This window comes from Mirounga angustirostris, unplaced genomic scaffold (genome assembly GCF_029215605.1).
Source record: "Mirounga angustirostris isolate CCGP_5_RB_7025 unplaced genomic scaffold, mMirAng1.0.hap1 SCAF_15, whole genome shotgun sequence".
Classification (NCBI taxonomy): Eukaryota; Metazoa; Chordata; class Mammalia; order Carnivora; family Phocidae; genus Mirounga; species Mirounga angustirostris.
Window position 1 is genome coordinate 59,929,472 of NW_026991723.1, and position 18,403 is coordinate 59,947,874.

The 18,403-nt window shown below is 44.1% G+C and overlaps 2 protein-coding genes across 2 annotated transcripts in view; both read right to left on the minus strand.

Moving 5' to 3' along the window:
- Positions 1-18,403, minus strand: part of FBXO10 (F-box protein 10) — a 52,594-nt gene that overhangs the window by 19,722 nt on the left and 14,469 nt on the right. Inside the window, exons 3-4 of the mRNA XM_064579184.1 lie at positions 6,147-6,737; positions 1,884-2,717 (exon numbers count right to left, since the gene is read on the minus strand). Of these exons, the coding sequence (XP_064435254.1) occupies positions 1,884-2,717; positions 6,147-6,737 (1,425 nt within the window). The remainder of the gene's footprint in view (positions 1-1,883; positions 2,718-6,146; positions 6,738-18,403) is intronic.
- The window catches only part of TOMM5 (translocase of outer mitochondrial membrane 5), a 43,597-nt gene continuing 31,800 nt past the window's right edge, over positions 6,607-18,403 (minus strand). Inside the window, exon 3 of the transcript XR_010407620.1 lies at positions 6,607-6,737. The gene's annotated coding sequence lies outside the window, so the exon portion shown is untranslated. The remainder of the gene's footprint in view (positions 6,738-18,403) is intronic.

The window sequence follows — 18,403 nt, forward strand, 5'->3', positions numbered from 1 at the left end:
TCTTGCCTCCAGCCTTGCTCCCCTCCATTCCATTCCCCAGAAAGCTTTCCAAATACAGATCTGACCACAGTTCTCCTCTGCTTAAAATCTGTCTGTGAGTTTCCCTTGCCTTCACAGCAAACTCCAATCTCTGTGGCAAGCCCTCCGTGCCTCAGCTAGCTGACTCCTGCGGACTCCCTGGTCCCCTGTCGCAGCCATCAGCTCATGCTCTGGCTGCTTGAGTCATTGGTGACTCCCTAAATGTACGGCGTCCTTTCTCACATCTGGCCTTCAAGCACACCTCCGTGTCTCACAGCTTCCCATTGCCAGCTCCTACACAGCTCAGCCCAGGCACTGCTCCTCCAGGGACCCTCTCCCTGAGGCTGGGCGCCTACGCCACCCACGGCACCTCCCACGCCGGACTGTAATAGCGCTTCTAAAAAATCAACAACAACAACAACAATCTGTTGAGCACTTGCTCTGTGCCAGACATATTGCTAAGAACTTTATATATACGACCTGAGCTAGTCTTTACCACACGTGGGAGGCAGACAGTATTGTTAGTCCAAAGGACAATAGCTATTAGGGGGCAGAGGCAGAATTCGACTCAGAAGCCACACTCGTAATAACTATGCAAGAGGGAAGACCCTCCTGGGGGCTCAGACCAGATCCTTTCATCGTGGTACCTGAGAGCACAACTATCACCCATCCTTTTGATCTGACCATCACCTTTTATTCTCTATATAGTAGTCTGATGTTCTTTCAGGGTACCACCACCCTTTAAAATCCTCTTTGGAAGTGGGCTGGACAAAGTGCAATCAGATGTGATTGCTGTTAACCATTCTAGCAGCCTGCAGAGATCTGTGAGTCTCACACGTGACACGTGTACGATGCCCTGCAGCTTACTAGGTGCTCTGCCAATTTTACGGCACTGGAGCCTCACAAACCCCAGTGAGAGAGGCAAGGCAGGGATGCTTATTTCCATTCTACAGAAGAGGACAGTAACGCTCGTGGTGAGTCAGTGGAGAGGTAAGACTCAAACCCAGGAGCTAGGCCATGCTTTCTTCCAAAAGGCTGTGCCTTTCCTTTCAGAAGCCTTTCGTGTGCTCAGCAGTTTGGAGGATCTGTGGACTGTCCCGCAGCGCCCCAAGAGACCGCAGGGTCAGGACGGCATCAGTGGCAGGACGCACTGCTCTTAGCGTAAAGTCCCAGTGTCTCTCAAAGGGGCTTTCCAGGCCCGGGGCGAGGTGGCTTCTGCTCACCTCCCCTGCCTCATTTTCAACCACTCCTCCATCCTCAGCACACTGTTACAATCAGCCTCACACCCAGGCCCCAGCATAGAATGTTCCGGCTGCCTGGAATGCCCTCACTCTGCACCCTTTCAACCACACGCACACCACTTTCCTTGGCTGTCCTCTACTCATCCTACACAGCTTAGACACCTCTTCTGGGAAGTCTTCTCCAGTTTGGATCAAAGCCAGTGATCATGTGTCCCTCAATTTCCTCTCATCCAGGCTAAAGAGCCCTTGTTCCTTCTACTAGGACTTGGGGACATATTTGAGAAACAGCATGACATAGTGAAAGGAGTTGGAAGACCTGGGTTCTAGTCCCAGTTCTGCCATTAACTTGCTGTGTGACCCCGAGTGAGTCACATTTCCCCTCTGGGTCTGTTTCCTCTTCTGTAAAATGGGAAGAATGGTTTCTGCTCTGTCCAAATCAGACGACGGACATAAGGCAAGGGTGTGTTATAAGCTGAAAAAAAGATGATTTAAAAAAAATGCAAAACAGCCTCACCAAAGCCTTCCTGTGTATAGCCACAGGAACCTTCTCTCGTTAATCAAAATCATGTTCCTAGTGACCCAGTGAGGCCTCACAGGTCTGTAGAGTAAACCTTATGATGGTACCTTGCTATTATGTATACACCGCACCGCATAAGTCAGGTTCCGGAAGATGTTTCCTTCCATCTTGGCTCGGCCATAGGAGCAAACAAAGACACCTCCCTTCCCGTCCCGGAAGAGGCACTTGCGGATGAGGCAGCCCTGCACAGAGCTGGCCAGTGCCATGGCCTCCTTGTCCTTCTGCAGCTCCTGCTGCAGTGAGTTCAGCACTAGGCAACTGGGCAGCTGAATGGATGCTCCTGGAAGTGGTGGGCCGAGAAAGGAGCCCCCCAGGACAGGGCGTGGGCCCTGCACTTGGTAGGACAGTCTGTATGTGAGCTGGTCCTCATCCTCATCCTCACCACTAGGACTCAGGCCTCCATCGCTGCTGTCTGGAGTCTGGGCCACCCTTTCCCCATCACTGCCCACCTCTGCCTCCTGTGAGCCAGCCTTGGAGCCTGGCTTTGGGGAGGTAGAAGCTGGGCTGGTAGGGCTTTGGCTGCCCTCGATGACAATGTCACAGGTCCTTGGGCTCCAGGCCTGGTCCCTGCTCTCCAGGTCTAGGGACATTAAAGAGTCAGAGTCCTCTGTGGGGAGTATGCTGGGTGAAGACTTGATAAGCCCTAGTAGATACTTGTAGGCCCAGTTCTTGTCTGCAGATGGGTGGCCCTCAACAGTCACAGAGTTGTTTTCACTGCCCACAAATTCACAGTTTTCCAGGACACACAAGGGCACATTGTGCAGGAAAACATGGGTGTTTTTGAAGGTACAAAACTTCACTTGGCAGGTGCCTGGGCCATGGACCTGGATGTGCCCATTCTCAAAGTTGCAGTTGTCAAACTGAACATGACCCGATGTTGTCTGAGGAATAGAAAAGAGAAAATGGTAAAACAGGGATAAGAATTGTTTTGCCAGTCAGTACTCTAACTGCTCTTTAAGGAGGGTGGAGCCTGGAGAGGCCATTTGTCCTGCTGATCCTGTTCTCCTCCTTCCTAAGGACATGTGTCAGCCCCCACACAGGGGGATGGGGACAGGAAGCTGCTCTGCATCAGAGGAAGGATAATTTGGAGTTGCTGCCTTTCCCTCCTTCCAATCCCAAAGGGACTGGAAATGGATAAAGGCAGAAAAGTTCACACTCTGCAACAGGGCCCTTCCTAAAGACCTCAAATCTCAAGTAAATTCTCCCAGTACTCAATTAGTGTCTAGTGAGAATATAAACTCTGAGGGGTGAAGATGGGAAAGAGGGAAGAAGCTGAAGCTCAGAGGGATGTTGGGTGAGATGGAGTCAACATGGTAACACAGGAGGTGAACCAGCAGGGTGAGCATCACTCTAGGGATGATCAGGAATGACCGGGAGAGCTTTGGACTTTCATAAACCAAGAATTGGCTGGGATTTGAGCACAACTTTACTGTGACCCCTGAAGGGCAAGGGAGTCCCAGCTCGGTGTCTTGGTTACATGAAGAAAGCGTGAGATCATGAGGTGTCTCACTAGGTCTCACCCCTTGAGCACATCCTCCCTTCACCATCCTCTCTCAGCCCTGCAACACTCCACAGAACACCAGCTTGGCATCTGAACTCAGGACAGAGCCAGGCAGAAGCCTGAGAGCTGACAGAAGACAGACCAGGAGGAGCTGAACCCTGCCTGGGCTGGGCTGGGCTGGGCAGGCAGTTGCGGAGGCCCAGCCACAGTTCTGGGAAAGAGTCCAGCCTGTGTGGCAACCGGTATATGTGTGTGGGGGGGGGGGGAGGGGCACAGCAAAGGACAGCAGGCTGTGTCCCTAAAGAGGGGGACAAGGTAAGCTGTCATGGCCCGGCAGTACTGAGCAGGAGTTAAGATGGGCTCTGGAGTCTGACCGCATAGGAATAACTCCCAGCTCTGCCTCTTTCAAGTGTGTTATTTTGGATAGGACTTCATCTCTCTGAGGCTTTGTATGCAATAGGGGGCTTGCCAGCCAACAAAGCACAAGGTAGAGAGCCAGGTACAAAGCTGGCACCCACTGAAAATTAGCTACCATTACCTGGGGCCAGGGACACAAAGAGCAGAGACTCCTCTGGGGTGGGGAAGTGCTGAATCCCACGCACCACTCACCTGAGCCCCTTAGCTCCCAGGCCTGGCTGAGAAGCACAGCTACTCTATATTCCTGAAAAAGAACTGTTTCTGGATTTCACGCTAAATTCCATCAGATGGATTTGAACCAGAAAATGAGGGAGGGTTTCATGATCCCACTGAGTAATCCAGACATATCCAGCCCTGAACAGTTTTTACATTCTCTAGCAGTGAGCACCCTGGAGAGCCTGGCCCAGAACTTACTCGCCTTAACCCCTATAAGCTCTTCCTTATGGCTAACTTAATTTTTTCTTGCAGCAATTTAAGTCTATTTTCTCTTACTGGGTCCTCTCTGTAGATGAACACCAGCTATCTGGAGATGCAGAGCCATTGCTGGGGTTCTCCTCAGAAGTCACTTCCCATATTCTTCCCTCATCCCCATGAAATAAATAATAGAGAAATTTGGGATTTGGTGGTTTCATCAGATATGTTAATTACTGATGCAGAAATGACAGTTACATGTTTTTCTTTCTTGGTGGCAATACATATCTTTTGAAAAGCACTATATAACGGAATGTGTAACATGCAACTGTGATCTGGAAATCACACTATAGAAATACATGATTATGAGATTCAAACAATGAAAAGATGAAAATCACATCATTAATGTCACACAGTTTTTAAATGGAAATAACAAATGTTCACCAATAAGAATTTGTTTAAATTTCATATGATCCCATAATAATATGGGGCGTTTGAGGTAATGTCAAGGACATGTAATATCAGGAGAACATAATACAGGCTTTGTGAAATCAGACCATAGCCTTCATAGTATAATAAAATTCATAACCGCTGTGAAATCACCCTGGTCTTTGCATTTTAAAGGCAAGGTCATCCTAGCCCCTTGTCCTGTTTTCACTTAAAAGACGATCATGGACGGAGCACTAATATATGCCAGGCCCAACTCCCGAGCATCTGAGGCTGCACTTCCAAGGGAGAAGGAGAGGCCGAAATGAACATATTACTCTAAGAGTAAATGTTGTATGAAACGTGAAGGGTCTTGAATCAAACTCTTCTGGGTCTGCAGACCAGCACAGGAGTTGTACATCAGTCCTCCTGAAACATTCTAGGCCTAAAAAACAGGCTTTTAAGTTTCCAAGGAATCCAGCACAATGTAATTTCAAAGGTACTTAGAATTTGAGTTCTGACCTCACTAAATAATCACCTGAGAAAGTTACTTAGCATCTCTGAGCATTAGTGCCCCTGATCGGCAAAATGGGGATACCATGTCTACTGTCTACCACAACTATTTGTTGTGGGGATCAAATGAAGTCACAGATGGATAGTCACCTAGATTATGAATATAGGCTTTGGATCCTCGCTCTGTTCCTTACTAAGTCTGAGACCTAGGTATGTCACTTAATCTTGCTGAGCCTCAGTTTGCTCATCTATAAAACCAGATGGCACGACCCCTCTTACTAATGGCTGGAAAGCATACACCAGCCACATAGTAAGTGTACTGTAAATGACTGGTTGTATGATGATCATTACAAACCCGAGAGACAACGTGTTGTGATTGGTAGTCACAGTGGCAATATAATTATTACTGACTAGGTCTGAAATCCAGATATTATAATGTTTCTAGGCAATGTAAAGCTGTATAGACTCTTCTGCCGGGAGCTACCAACATGTCAATACATTCTTTGCTTTGAATACAGCCTGTGCTCTGTGTTCCTAGAAGGTTAAGTGTTGGGCTGGTATTTCCTGGCCCTCTCCCCAGTCACCCTTGGTAAAAGCCTGACCTTCCCTGACCCTCCTCCACAGGGTGGGGCTAACATGCTAAAGGTCATTGGTCCTGCATAGCGTCCCCTGACTTTGGCCGTCTCTGGGCATGAAGCGTTCTCTGCTTCCTGTCACTGTGAGGTATACTCCCGGACCTGGATTTTCCACCTAGCTATTCCACTTGTGGTGCCAGTTCATCCAGTGTGGAAGGAAAGAAGTACAAAGCAGTTTGGGTCTTGAGTCCCCAGCTTATTTTTTAATACAGTTTTGCCAGGAATAAAGCAGAATGTTGATCATTACTGATCCCTTGCCCATTTCTCATCTGCTGCAGAACTCAGGAGTGTGTTATAGGAACAGTGACAAAACCCTCAATTCCAACAAAAAAGGGGTTGCAAACCCACTGAGAAGAGGCCCAAGTCGTCTGACCAGAGAGGCCACCCATCTGGATGTGGGCACCCACCTTAAACATGAAGGGTGAGAACCAGGCCGGCATGAAGACAAGGTTGCACAGGCGTGTAGTGGAGCAGTGCTGATCGATGCTGGCGAGTAAGGCCACCTCACCCAACTTCCCGTGGCCTACGATCTCCACGGGCACCTTCAGGATGATTTCACCCTGCTCTTCATACACACCTGGAAATAGCACAATTCGGTCATACAGGCTTGCCATGGCCAAGGCGCTGCCCAGGCTGTCAAACTCATGACCTGGCCCAACACTCAGGGTACGGCGTTCCCTCCTCCGGCGAAATAGAGAAAAGCAGACAGAGGACTCCAAGTCCAGGGCATTCTTGGTCCACGTCTTGGAGGCAAGGTAATGCTGCTTGAAGGCCTCCCGCCAAGACTCAGGCTCCACATCAGGCTGGTTGGGCCAGTTGGGGTGGCGGCATTCGGTGCATCCCAGACACAGCTGTCGCCAGCGAGTGCTGTCGAGACTGAGGATCAGTTCATACCAGGCCCTGCAAACCAGGCTGCAGCGGCCCAGGTCGGGCAGGTGCAGGTAGGCTAAGATCATGCGCCACAGCTCCAAGGGGAGGCCGCCAGCCTCCATGGTCACCTAGGAGACAGACACAAAACAAAAGAGGTTTTTGCTGACCCTGCTTACAGCTCCCCCTTCTTGAAATATTCCCTGCCTTCTCCTGACCCCAAGGGTGTGAAAGTGAACAAGGCCCAGCCAATCATAGGACTCCATCTCCTCAACTGGAATTCTCTGGGATTTTTCTGCCTGGAGTCAGCAGGGAAGACTCTTTTCTCTTGGTCAGACACTATGCGGATATGACCTGCGAACTGCTGTCAGCCATGTTCCCCACTTGTGGAGAAAACCTTGTGGTACCAGGGCCAAGCAGAAATGAGGAAATGAAAGATGAAAAGTGAAAAAGATAAAGAAAAAAAGTGATCACATGTGTATGAGTCCTGGTGGTACTGATTCCAGATTCCTGAAAGCTGCCCTGGAATCTTCGGTTCTTTCTTCAGTTCCATGAGGTACCTAATGACCTTCTAATAAATACCCTTTTTTGCTTAAGCTGGTTTGACTTAGGTTTCTATGACTTGTCACTAAGATTTTGGACTAATGGAACCCCCCTTTGGCTGTTACAGTCCTAGAGCTCTGGATTCCCTCGACTCCCAGGGAAGGGACCTCTAGTTCTTCACACTAAGAGGAATAAGAACTGAGGCAATGAGTGTCCATCTGTCTGCCTTTCCTGTTACCAGACCAAATAATTACCACTGTTTTCCCATGTAAGGCAGCCTCAGGAAACACTGATGCTGGATCAGAGGCTGTGGGTTTTGGTCCTGGCTCTGCTACTGGTTACTGATGCAACCCTACTGTCCTACTAAGCACCTACCCTACTGGCTGCCCAGCCATCTGCCCCCTTGCTCTCTGCGCCGCCCCCCCCCGCCAAAATTTACCCCACATACTCAGAGATGCAGGGCTCCCTGGTAGCCATGCCTGTAGAATGATACTACTCCAGACCCTTGGCAGCTGGACTCTGGATGGCTCCAACTGGGTCACTGAGATCTCCAGGGGAATAGGAGTTGCAATTCTAGAATTGGTTGAATTCTTTCCTGAATGGAAGAGAATGAATGGCTTCTTTCCTGATATAAACTCAGAAAAAGTTGCTAGTGACCATTTTCTCTGCAAGGGGGTGGGGGTGGGGTGGGGCAGAAGAAGTTAGTCTACATTGAGAGAAGAATGAATCAGGAGACAGAAACAGAGAAAAGGGCAGAAACCAGGGGCATCCCAGTTTCTCTATAGCACTCCAGGTCATGGCTCCAGCCTATGCTCAAAACTCAGCTTTATCTTTGCCTTTTGAACTCCATCAGCTAGCTCTGTACTCTTGTGATAAATTCTTTTTGCTCAAGTTGGCTTCACTGAATTTCTGTTATTTATACCTAGTTAAAGTCCTCTCATTTATGAGTGTCCATTTCCCCACCTAAAACACAAGGGGACTGCATTAGATGACCCAGAGCAACTTCCAAGTCTGAAAACCTGTAAAGTCTCTGGACAACTAGAAACTAAAATTGGAAATAGGGCAGACTTCACAACAGACTGTAATCAAGTTGTTAACCTCTTCAAGGCCTTGGTTTTCCTCTCCATTTTATGAGCATGATGATCATACCTGTCAGCTATACAGGCCCAGGAAGGCTATAGAAGCACAAATGTGTGACTATGACTACAAGAATTCTGAGCTTCATCGTAACAGGTCTTGCTTTAACTCTATAGATTAGTATTAGGAGCTGGGTATATAGGTTCTTCTATAACAATCACCTAGTAAGACTTTACTAAGTCCTTGACAGCACTGAAGAAAAGCTAGGTTCTGGACTGGCAAGCATCACAGAACAAAGGTTGGGCTCCTGGTAGCTGTGACTTCCCCACACGAACACTGCTTTATTCACAGTGGTCTCCATGATACCCACGTCTCCTGTTCTTCACCTCCTTCTTTAGCCATACCTTTTCAGGCTTTTTAAGAGAAAACTGTTTTTCTACTCCTTCTCTATTCTAAGAAGGTAAGTATAGCTAGGTGATCACATCCATTCCCTTGGCTTCAACTGTAAAAATCTGAATCTCCAATAGTCTCTCTCAGGCCTTCCATACAGATACCCGATTGCCTGTTGAGCATTTCTACTTGGGATGTTCCACAGATACTAAAAACTCAGCATTATATCCAAAACTGAACCTCAACTTGCACTTCAAGCCATTACAAAATAACTGGAACTAGAATCTCCCTCCTGCCATGGAAAACTATAAAGGTGGACTGAAAATATGCTTTCAGGAATTGAACTGCACAGGACGGTAATCTTTGAGAGAAGGGAAACATAGCAGGGGAGGATGTGACTGCTCTAGCTTTCATCCGGGGGTACCTTCTCATTGTGGGGTAGGGAGATGGCACTCAAGCAGAGTGGTAGTCTCGATGAGCAGGCAGATCTGAGTTCTGTGATGCTCAAGTGGCTGGAATCTGTGAGGCAGGGTGGGGTGGGTGGGCACTTTCTCGGCTCAAAGCTGGACTGCACATGCACAGGGCATGCCTTCATTGGACTTAGCAGAGACCGCCTGTTATGGGGTAAATGGTGATACTAGAGATCACGCAGAGCTGGGAGATAATGGTAGTCCAGCCCAGAATAGGAAGTGTTCACGTTGAGACTCAGAAAGGATATGCCACAGGAACAGATTCAAATTATAAGAATAAAAGCAAGCCTGATAGAATCAAAGGGTTCTGCCAGTAACTTAATTGTCTGTTAGAATACTATTTATCACTTAAAAAAAAAAAAAAAAGACAACATAATGTAGATTCTCTCAATATGCCAGCCACAAGACAGTGTGGTATGGGTATAAGGAAAATAGAGTCTAGAAACATACCAATTTGACAAAATATCAATGCAATTCAATGAATAAACAAAAACCTTTTCACCAAATGGTGCTGGAAAAACTTAGCATTCATATGAAAAAATGAACTTCCGACATATACCATGTACAAAAATTTAAGATTGATTTTAGACCTCAATACAAAAACCAAATCTATAAAGCTTCTAGGAGAAAACATAAGGGACGCCTGGGTGGCTCAGTTGGTTAAGTGTCCAACTCTTGGTTTCGGCTTGGGTCATGATCTGGGGGTTGTGGGATCAAGTCCCACGTCGGGCTCTGTGCTCAGCAGGGAGTCTGCTTGAGATTCTCCCTTTCCCTCTGCCCCTTCCCCTCCCCAGGGAGACACACACACGCTCTCTCTCTCTAAAATAAATAAATCTTAATAAAAAAAGAAAAAAAAGAGAAAATCTAAGAAAATATGCAACCTCAGGATAGGCAAAGATTTCTGAGAACACAAAAGGCACTAATCATAAAAGATGAAAATAACTGGTCTCTCAAAATTAAAATTTTCTGCTCATCAAAAGACATCATTTAGAAAATTACAAGACAAGTGAAAGAATGGGAGTAAATATTTGCAATGCACATACAGGACAAAGGGCTTATATCCAGAATATATCAAGAAATCCATAATAAAAATAATAAAATCCAAACAAAATTTTAAAAATCCAACAAAAAATAGGCAAAGGTTTGAACAGACACCTCACAAAAGAAAAACAGCCAATAAGTTCAAGAGAGGTTCCACATCATTAGTATTCATTACTTGTTTTGTATTAAAACCATAATGAGATAGATGTGTGTGTGTGTTAAACTCACTACAATGGTGAAACGAAAAACAATGAAAGCATCAAAGCATTGAGATGTGAAGCTACCAGAACTCTCATACGTTGCTGGTAGGAGCATAAAATACTACACTCACCTTAGAAAACTGTCTAGTGGTTTCTTCTGTAATTAAACAAACACACCTATTCTATGACCCAGGAATTCCACTCCTAGACATTTACCCAAGATAAATGAAAATGTACATCTACACAAAGATTTATATGAGAATGTTTACAGAAGCCTTATTCTTAATAGTAAAACAAAAAACTGGAAACAACCCAAATGTCCATCACCAGAAGAGTAGATAAACAAATTGTGTATTCATGCAATGCAATACCGTTCAGCAGTAAAAGGGGATGAACTGCTAATATATACAATAGACAGGTGAGCCACAGAAATATGTTAGGCAAAAGAAACTAGTCACAAAAGACCACATATTGTATGATTCCATATAGGTGAAGTTCAAAAACAGACAAAATAATCTCTGGTGATAAAAATCAGAACAGCGCTTGAAGGGGTTGCATGGAAACTTCAGGAGTGGAGGAAGCGTTTACATCTTCACTGCTGTGTTAGTCACATGCGTGCACACATCTGAAAAAAATCACTGAATTGCATGCTTCTGTTCTGTGCATTTTATTGTATGTAAACTTTATCTCAATTTACAAAATAGTATAGATTATCATCTCTCCAGGCCTGCTCTACATGTCCCAGTTAATGGCACCAACATCTTCCACCTTGCCACCCCAGTCAGTAACTAGGGAAACCTCCTTGATTTCTCTCTCGCTCTCTCCCAGATATTTTCTCAAGTCGTGTGTTTCCACCTCCTTAAGCACTCTCAAATTAGTCCTTTCCTCTCTCCTCTCTCTGTCACAGAGCTGTTTCTGGCCTCACCATCTTTAGTTTGGATTACCACAGTAGATTCTCAACTGGTCTCCCTGGAACCAGTCCTGCCTCCTCCATCCAATCCACTTCACATACAGCCATCAAGGGAAGCTTTCTAAAATGTAAATGTGGGCATGCCACTTGTCAGCTTAGAATTCCTCAATGGCTCCCCATGGCTTCCAGGATAAAACCTAGTACAGATGACAGCTCATGAGCTGGTCTATTTCTCTAGCTTCATCACTGATGTTCATCCCAACTACCCTCACTCTCCCAACAGCACCTTGCTCAGAGGCCCTTTCTTCATCCTCTCCTCAGACATCAAGTGCCTCTTCTGGCCTCTCATAGCTACCTGAGAATAGTTCTATCACAGCCTTTTTAAAGAGCAAATGTGTAGTGATTTGTTTTATAAGGCAAACATCCTGCTAACCACTACCGAAATCAGAAAACAATTTTGCCAGCTACTCTAGAAGCCTCCCCATGTGCCCCATTCCAATCCTCCCCACAAAGGTGAACATATTCCTGATTCTGTAGTAATCACTTCTTTAGGTCTTTGTGGTTTTATCACTTAAGTATGCATCCTTAGATTCTAGAGTTTTACTTTTGTCCTCAGGTTTTTAGCTTGATATGTGTTTGGTTCTCATTCCACCCACAGGTCCCCTTCCACCCCTTTCTTTTTTTACAAGTTGCCTGTTGAAGAATCTCAACCATCTGACCAGTTTCTCTGTCTGGCTTTTGCTGACTACATGCTTTCTCATGGGAGAGTTCAACTTGTTGCCCTGTTGTATTTTCTTCACATTGGCAGCTGGATCCAGAGGCTTGATCAGACTCAGGTGCAATCCCTTTAGCAAGGCTACAAGTGGTATTGTATGTTTTTATCAGCAAATGTCTACAAGTCTGGCTGTCTCTTTTTTGTTGTAAGTTTCCACTAATGCTCAATGCCTAAATCCATTAATTCCCTGGAGGTAACAAAATGGTGATAATTCTAACTATATCATTTGGTTGATTTCTTTGTTGAAGTAATTATATTAGGAGATGCTTCTCTTCACTGCACACTTAGGAAAGGCCTCTTTCATTTCCCAGGTTTCAAGACAATGAATTGGTTCTGTTATTCTTTGAAGGTAACCAATCTGTGTGTGTTTAAACTATTATGATGAATTCATGGATTTAAACCTATTTTACAGGTTTCAAGTCTTTGAAACTGCTATTCATACTGAAGCTCAAACTGAGACATCTTTGGCCTCAATTTGGTTCCTCGGTCATTTTGACACAACCTCAGTAATCTTTGATAGCTTCTTTGCCATGTGGTATGTCAAAATGTTCCTAGCTCAGTTTTTACATTTCCTGCCCAGACATGGTATTAGACATTTGTCTAAGAAAGAAAAATTTTTAAAGATTTCATTTATTTATTTTTCAGAGAGAGAGAAAAACTGCGCACGCACACAAGCAGGGAGAGTGGCAGGCAGAGGAAAAAGCAGGCTCCCCACTGAGCAAGGAGCCCAATGTGGGACTCGATCCCGGGACCCTGGGATCATGACCTGAGCCAAAGGCAGATGCTTAACTGACTGAGCCACCCAGGCATCCCTCTAAGAAATATTTTTAATTGAATTTTTATTGAGGTAATTGTTCATATGCAGTTATAAGAAATAATACAGAGAAATCTCTTGTATACTTTGTCAGTTTCCCCCAGTGGTAACATTTTGCAAAACTATAATCACAACCAGCAGAGTGACATTGATAAAATCTACCACCCTATTTGAATTTCTCCAGTTTTACTTGGACTCATTTTTGTGTCTGTATTACGTTCTATACAATTTTATCACCTGTGTAGGTTTGGGTATCCACTACCACAGTCAAGACATTGAAAAGGGGGCGCCTGGGTGGTTCAGTCGTTAAGCATCTGCCTTCAGCTCAGGTCATGATCCCAGGGTCCTGGGATCAAGCCCCCATTGGGCTCCCTGCTCAGCGGGGAGCCTGCTTCTCCCTCTCCCACTCCTCCCACTTGTGTTCCCTCTCTCGCTGTGTCTCTGTCAAATAAATAAAATCTTAAAAAAAAAAAAAAAAACCTGAAAAGTTCTGACAGCACAAGATCCCTCATGTTACTCTTTTATATCCACACCTACCATCCTGATGCTTCTTCCCTGTTCTTAATCCCTGACAACCATTAATCTGTCTTCCATTTCTAAAACAGTGTCACTTCAAAGATGTCATATAAATGGAATCATATAGTATATAATCTCTTGGGATTGGCTTTTTTTTCACTCAGCATAATTCCTTGGAGATTCATTCAAGTTGTGTGCATCACTAATTCTTTCTTTTATAATGCTGAGGAGCATTCCATGGTATGGATATGCTGCAGTGTGCATCTGCAGAATCCTGACAAAAGCATTCACACGTGTAATTCCAACCTGTATCAAAAATAGAATATTCCCTCATGACTTTTCTGTCAATTCCTACCCAAATTCCAAGGGGCAACCACTGTTGTGACTTTTCCACCATAGATTACTTTTGTCTATTCTAGAATTTCATATAAATGGAAACATGCAGTGTGTATTCTTTTGTGTTAAGGCTTCTTTTACTTAGTATAACATTTTTGAGATTCGTCCATTTTCTTGCATGTACCAATAGTTCATCCCTGCTGAGTAGTTATTTCATTGTATAATATACTGATATATCACAGTTTTAAAAAACCAATTCTCCTATAGACAAAAGACTGAACTGTTTCCAATTTGGGGCTATTATGAATAATGCTGCTGTGAATATTCTTATACAAAAAATTCTTACACAAATCTTGAGTAAATACGTACAAGTGGAATTGCTGGGTCTTTTTTCCAAACAAGTTGTACCATCTTACGCTCTCACCAAAAATGTTTAAGAAACACTGTTGCTCTACAACTTCACTACCATTTATTGTTGTTGGTTTTTCTAATTCTGTCATTCTGGTGGGTATGCAATGACATCTCACTTGGGTTTTAATTTTCACTTCCCTCATGACTAATGATGTTGAACACTTTTTCACGTGCTTACTGCCATTCATATATCTCCTTTCAGGAGTGTGTTCACATCTTCTATTTTTTTTTTTTATTGGGTTGTCTTTTTATTATTCAATTATAGGACTTTTAAAATATATCCTTTGCCAGATATATGTTCTGTGAATATTTTCTCCTACTCTGTAGCTTATCTTTTCATTTTCTTGATGGTGTCTTTTGATGAGAACTTTTAAATTTTGATGAAGTCTAACTCACCTTTTTCAAATGCCTGATCCCTTTTAACTGAGAAGGCTTTGCTAATTCCCATGTCGTGAAGATATTCTCCTGTATTTTCTTCTAAAAGCTTTGTGGTTTTAACTTTTATATTTTGATCTATGATCCATCATGAATTAATTTTTGTTATGGTAAGAAGCAGTGGTTGAAATTAATTTTTTTTTTTAAAGATTTTATTTGACAGAGAGAGACAGCGAGAGAGGGAACACAAGCAGGGGGAGTGGGAGAGTGAGAAGTAGGCTTCCTGCAGAGTAGGGAGCCTGATGTGGGGCTCGATCCCAGGACCCTGGGATCATGACCCGAGCTGAAGGCAGACGCTTAACGACTGAGCCACCCAGGCGCCCCGAAATTAATTTTTTTATGTGAGTATTCAGTTATCCCAGAACCATTTGTTGAAAAGAATCTCCTTTCCCCAGTTGGGTTGCTTTGGTGCCTTTGTCAAAAATCAAATAACAGTGCTGTGGGTCTATTTCTGGGTGATTTATTCTGTTTCATGGATCTATTTGTTAATCTTTATGCTAGCACCACACGAGCACTACATTTCTGACACTTCTTTTCCTTTTATGAATTGTGCTTCTGGTGTCAAGTCTAAGAACTCTTTACCTCGCTCTGGATCCTGAAGATTTTCTCCTATGCTTTTTCTTAAAGTTTTATAATTTTACATTTTACATCAAGGTCTGTGACCCATTTTGAGTTAATTTTTGATTAAGGTGTAAGGCTTAGTTTGAAGTTCATTTTTGGGGGGGGCCTATGGTTGTCCCAGCACCATTTGTAGAAAAGCCTATCCTTTCTCCATTGAATTGCTTTTGCACTTTTGTCAAAAATCAGTTGAACTTATTTTTGTCCTGGTTTCTTTTAACGGAAGTAATATTTCAAGACCACAACCAGTATATTAGAGAGGTTTATTTCTACTAGTTTTGGTCATTGTTTCTAAGGCTTTTCAGTGGATTTCTGTGTCCTCTATTAGATTGTGGGGTTTATTGGAGATAGGGACTGGATACTTTGATCTGGGAAAGTTCATTATCTGGTCCTGACCCCCTTTCTCTACTCCCAACTATTCAGAGCAACAGAAAAGACAAGAAAATCATTCTAAGCGAGAGGACACCTAGGTTACTCTAATACCAGGTCCACTCTTTCCAGATACAATGAGAGTGGGACTCTGGTTTTCCCAGGCTCTGGGTTCTTGGCAGGAAATGATGCCAATAAGTAAACCAGAGGAGATAACTCCATGATTTATTATTACCCACAACTAACTTGATCAGAGTCATTGGGAAAGAAACAGGTCAGCAGGACTTCTGGCAAGATTAAGTGAACTCTTCTATATTTAACTCTCACATAATTTCTTTCTCTCTCAGTTTCCTATCTTGTACTCCACATTCCTCTCAAACTTCTTCCCAGACCTTTTGAGGCTCTGCCTCTAATTACTCTTTTCCTAGTTTGAATGTTGCTCTTCTCATTACGACGTCATTTGCATGAGGAAGGAGCTCTGATGCCGGGGCCACTCTGAGTGGGTGAGATGCAGTTCAGTCTCCTCCAACTATGTTTTTTGGCTCACCTCACTTAAAAGATAATAAAAGAAATGTTATTTTGCTGTTTCTCCATAAGGTCTTGGTGACCTGTACAGGGTTCTCTGAATTTAGTGACTTCATAGATCATTTTTTTTTTAAGATTTTATTTATTTATTCATGAGAGACAGAGAGAGAGAGAGGCAGAGGCAGAGGGAGAAGCAGGCTTCCCGCAGAGCAGGGAGCCCCATGCGGGACTCGATCCCAGGACCCTGGGATCGTGAACTGAGCCGAAGGCAGACGCTGAACTGACTGAGCCACCCAGGTGTCCCTTTAGATCACATTTCTTCTAGCTAGTCGCAACCCTTCACACAGTCCCTTTCTTCTAACTAGCTCAGGTACAGCCTCCTCCTCCCACATAATGATGCCCCTGCTGATCATCCTGTGTCCCATTCGGTTTACATGTATCTTTCTAAAGTTTTCATCTCCCTATTAAAGGAACTCATTTATAATACTTTTCTAGCTGTCTTTGCTTCACTTCTTTTTTCCTTATTATTTTGCACTTCAATTTAAAACCACCAGAACATTATTATCCCCATTTTAACACGTTCCTATATGAGAGGTGTCTAGGTGGCTCAGTCAGTTAAGCATCTGACTCTTGATTTCAGCTCAGGTCATGATCTCGGGGTTGTGAGATCGAGCCCCGTGTGGGGCTCTTCGCTGGCCGTGGAGCCTGCTTAAGATTCTCTCCCTCTGCCCCTCCCCCCGCTAAAGAAAAACAAAAACAAAACAAGTTCCTATATGAAAGTATACAAATTATCAACCACCAAAGCATTTCTTCCCAAAGGGTAAGCTCTTAAGAAGGACCAACTGCTTTATCTGGAAGGAGTATCTTTTGATTATTAAGAGCTTTGACTTATTTCTTAGGCTCCTTGTTCTCTTTGTCTCTACCTCCCACTTTCCAATTTATTAGCTTCTCTGACTATAACTGTATGCTGTTCTTCCTGGGAGCCCCATATCTGTGTACTTTCTGACATGCCTCATCTATGACGTTCTTTCTTTCTATAAGGGACAACTCTGAAAGCTGTTTGAGAGTGAATCAGCTAACCTTAAGGGGACCTAACCTGTACAGCCTTCCAGGTGAGAGACTTCCATATGGCCTTTTGTAGGTCTGCCTGGTAGGGCCTTCTTTGGGACCTATTGCTAATGGTCACTATTCCAATTTTCAAGAGGATATAAGAGACCCAAATCACAACTACCCAAATTACAACTACCAACCCTGATAACTGCATCTTGCCTCACTGCTGACTTGAACCTTGTTCACTATGTAACAGTGTTCAACCCAGTCAACCTATTGTATGCCCCATGTGACATCCCACAGCACCCAGCACTGCAAATTTCTGTCCCAGATGAATTTCCCAGTTACCATAGCAGTCCATTAATAAGGAATACACTGGGCCACCACAACTGAATTACAGAGAATATGGCAAGAACCAGACACACCATTTAATACCTGCACAAAGTACATGCTTAATAATAGTGTTTTTAAGTAAATGAACAGGCAGAGGTGAATTTCCATCATGCCACCACCCCAATTTTTAGTTAATTCATTTTCACAAACTTATGTAAATTTACTATATAATAGGGTGCCTGGGTGGTTCAGTAGGTTAAGTGTCTGCCTTCGGCTCAGGTCATGATCTCAGGGTCTTGGGATCGAGCCCTGCATCTGGCTCCCTGCTCAGTGGTGAGTCTGCTTCTCCCTCTCCCTCTGCCCCTCCCCATGCTCTTTCTCTCTCACACATGCATGTTCTCTCTCTCTCAAATAAAAATAAAATCTTAAAAAAAAAATTTACTATATAAACCCAGTTTCAAGGACCTTCCTTCTCCATTCAAGTTTCCTGCATCCATACAGAAATTTCCATGTAGAAATTCTTAAAGTTCCACTGTGAATAAAAAATTAAAGAATAAAAATCCCTTTTATTCCTCAGTTAATTTGTTCTGCAAATATAGCCCTTATGGACCGTGGGGGATACTGGGATGAGAAAAAATTGATAGGAAATGGACAACCTGGGATAAAAAGTACTGAGCACTATTGCAGCTTACAGAGCTCAAGAGGAAAGAACATTTTTATTTATTTATTTTTAAATTTTTAAAATTTATTTGACAGAGAGATAGAGAACACAAGTAGGCAGAGTGGCAGTCAGAGGGAGTGGGAGAAGCAGGCTCTCTGCTGAGCAGGGAGCCCGACACGGGGCTCGATCCCAGGACCCTGGGATCATGACCTGAGCCGAGGGCAGCCACTTAACCGACTGAGCCACCCAGGCGCCCCTCAAGAGGAAAGGACATTTTTAAACCAGACTTAGAGAGACTTCCCCTAACAGTGGTTCTTAAAAAA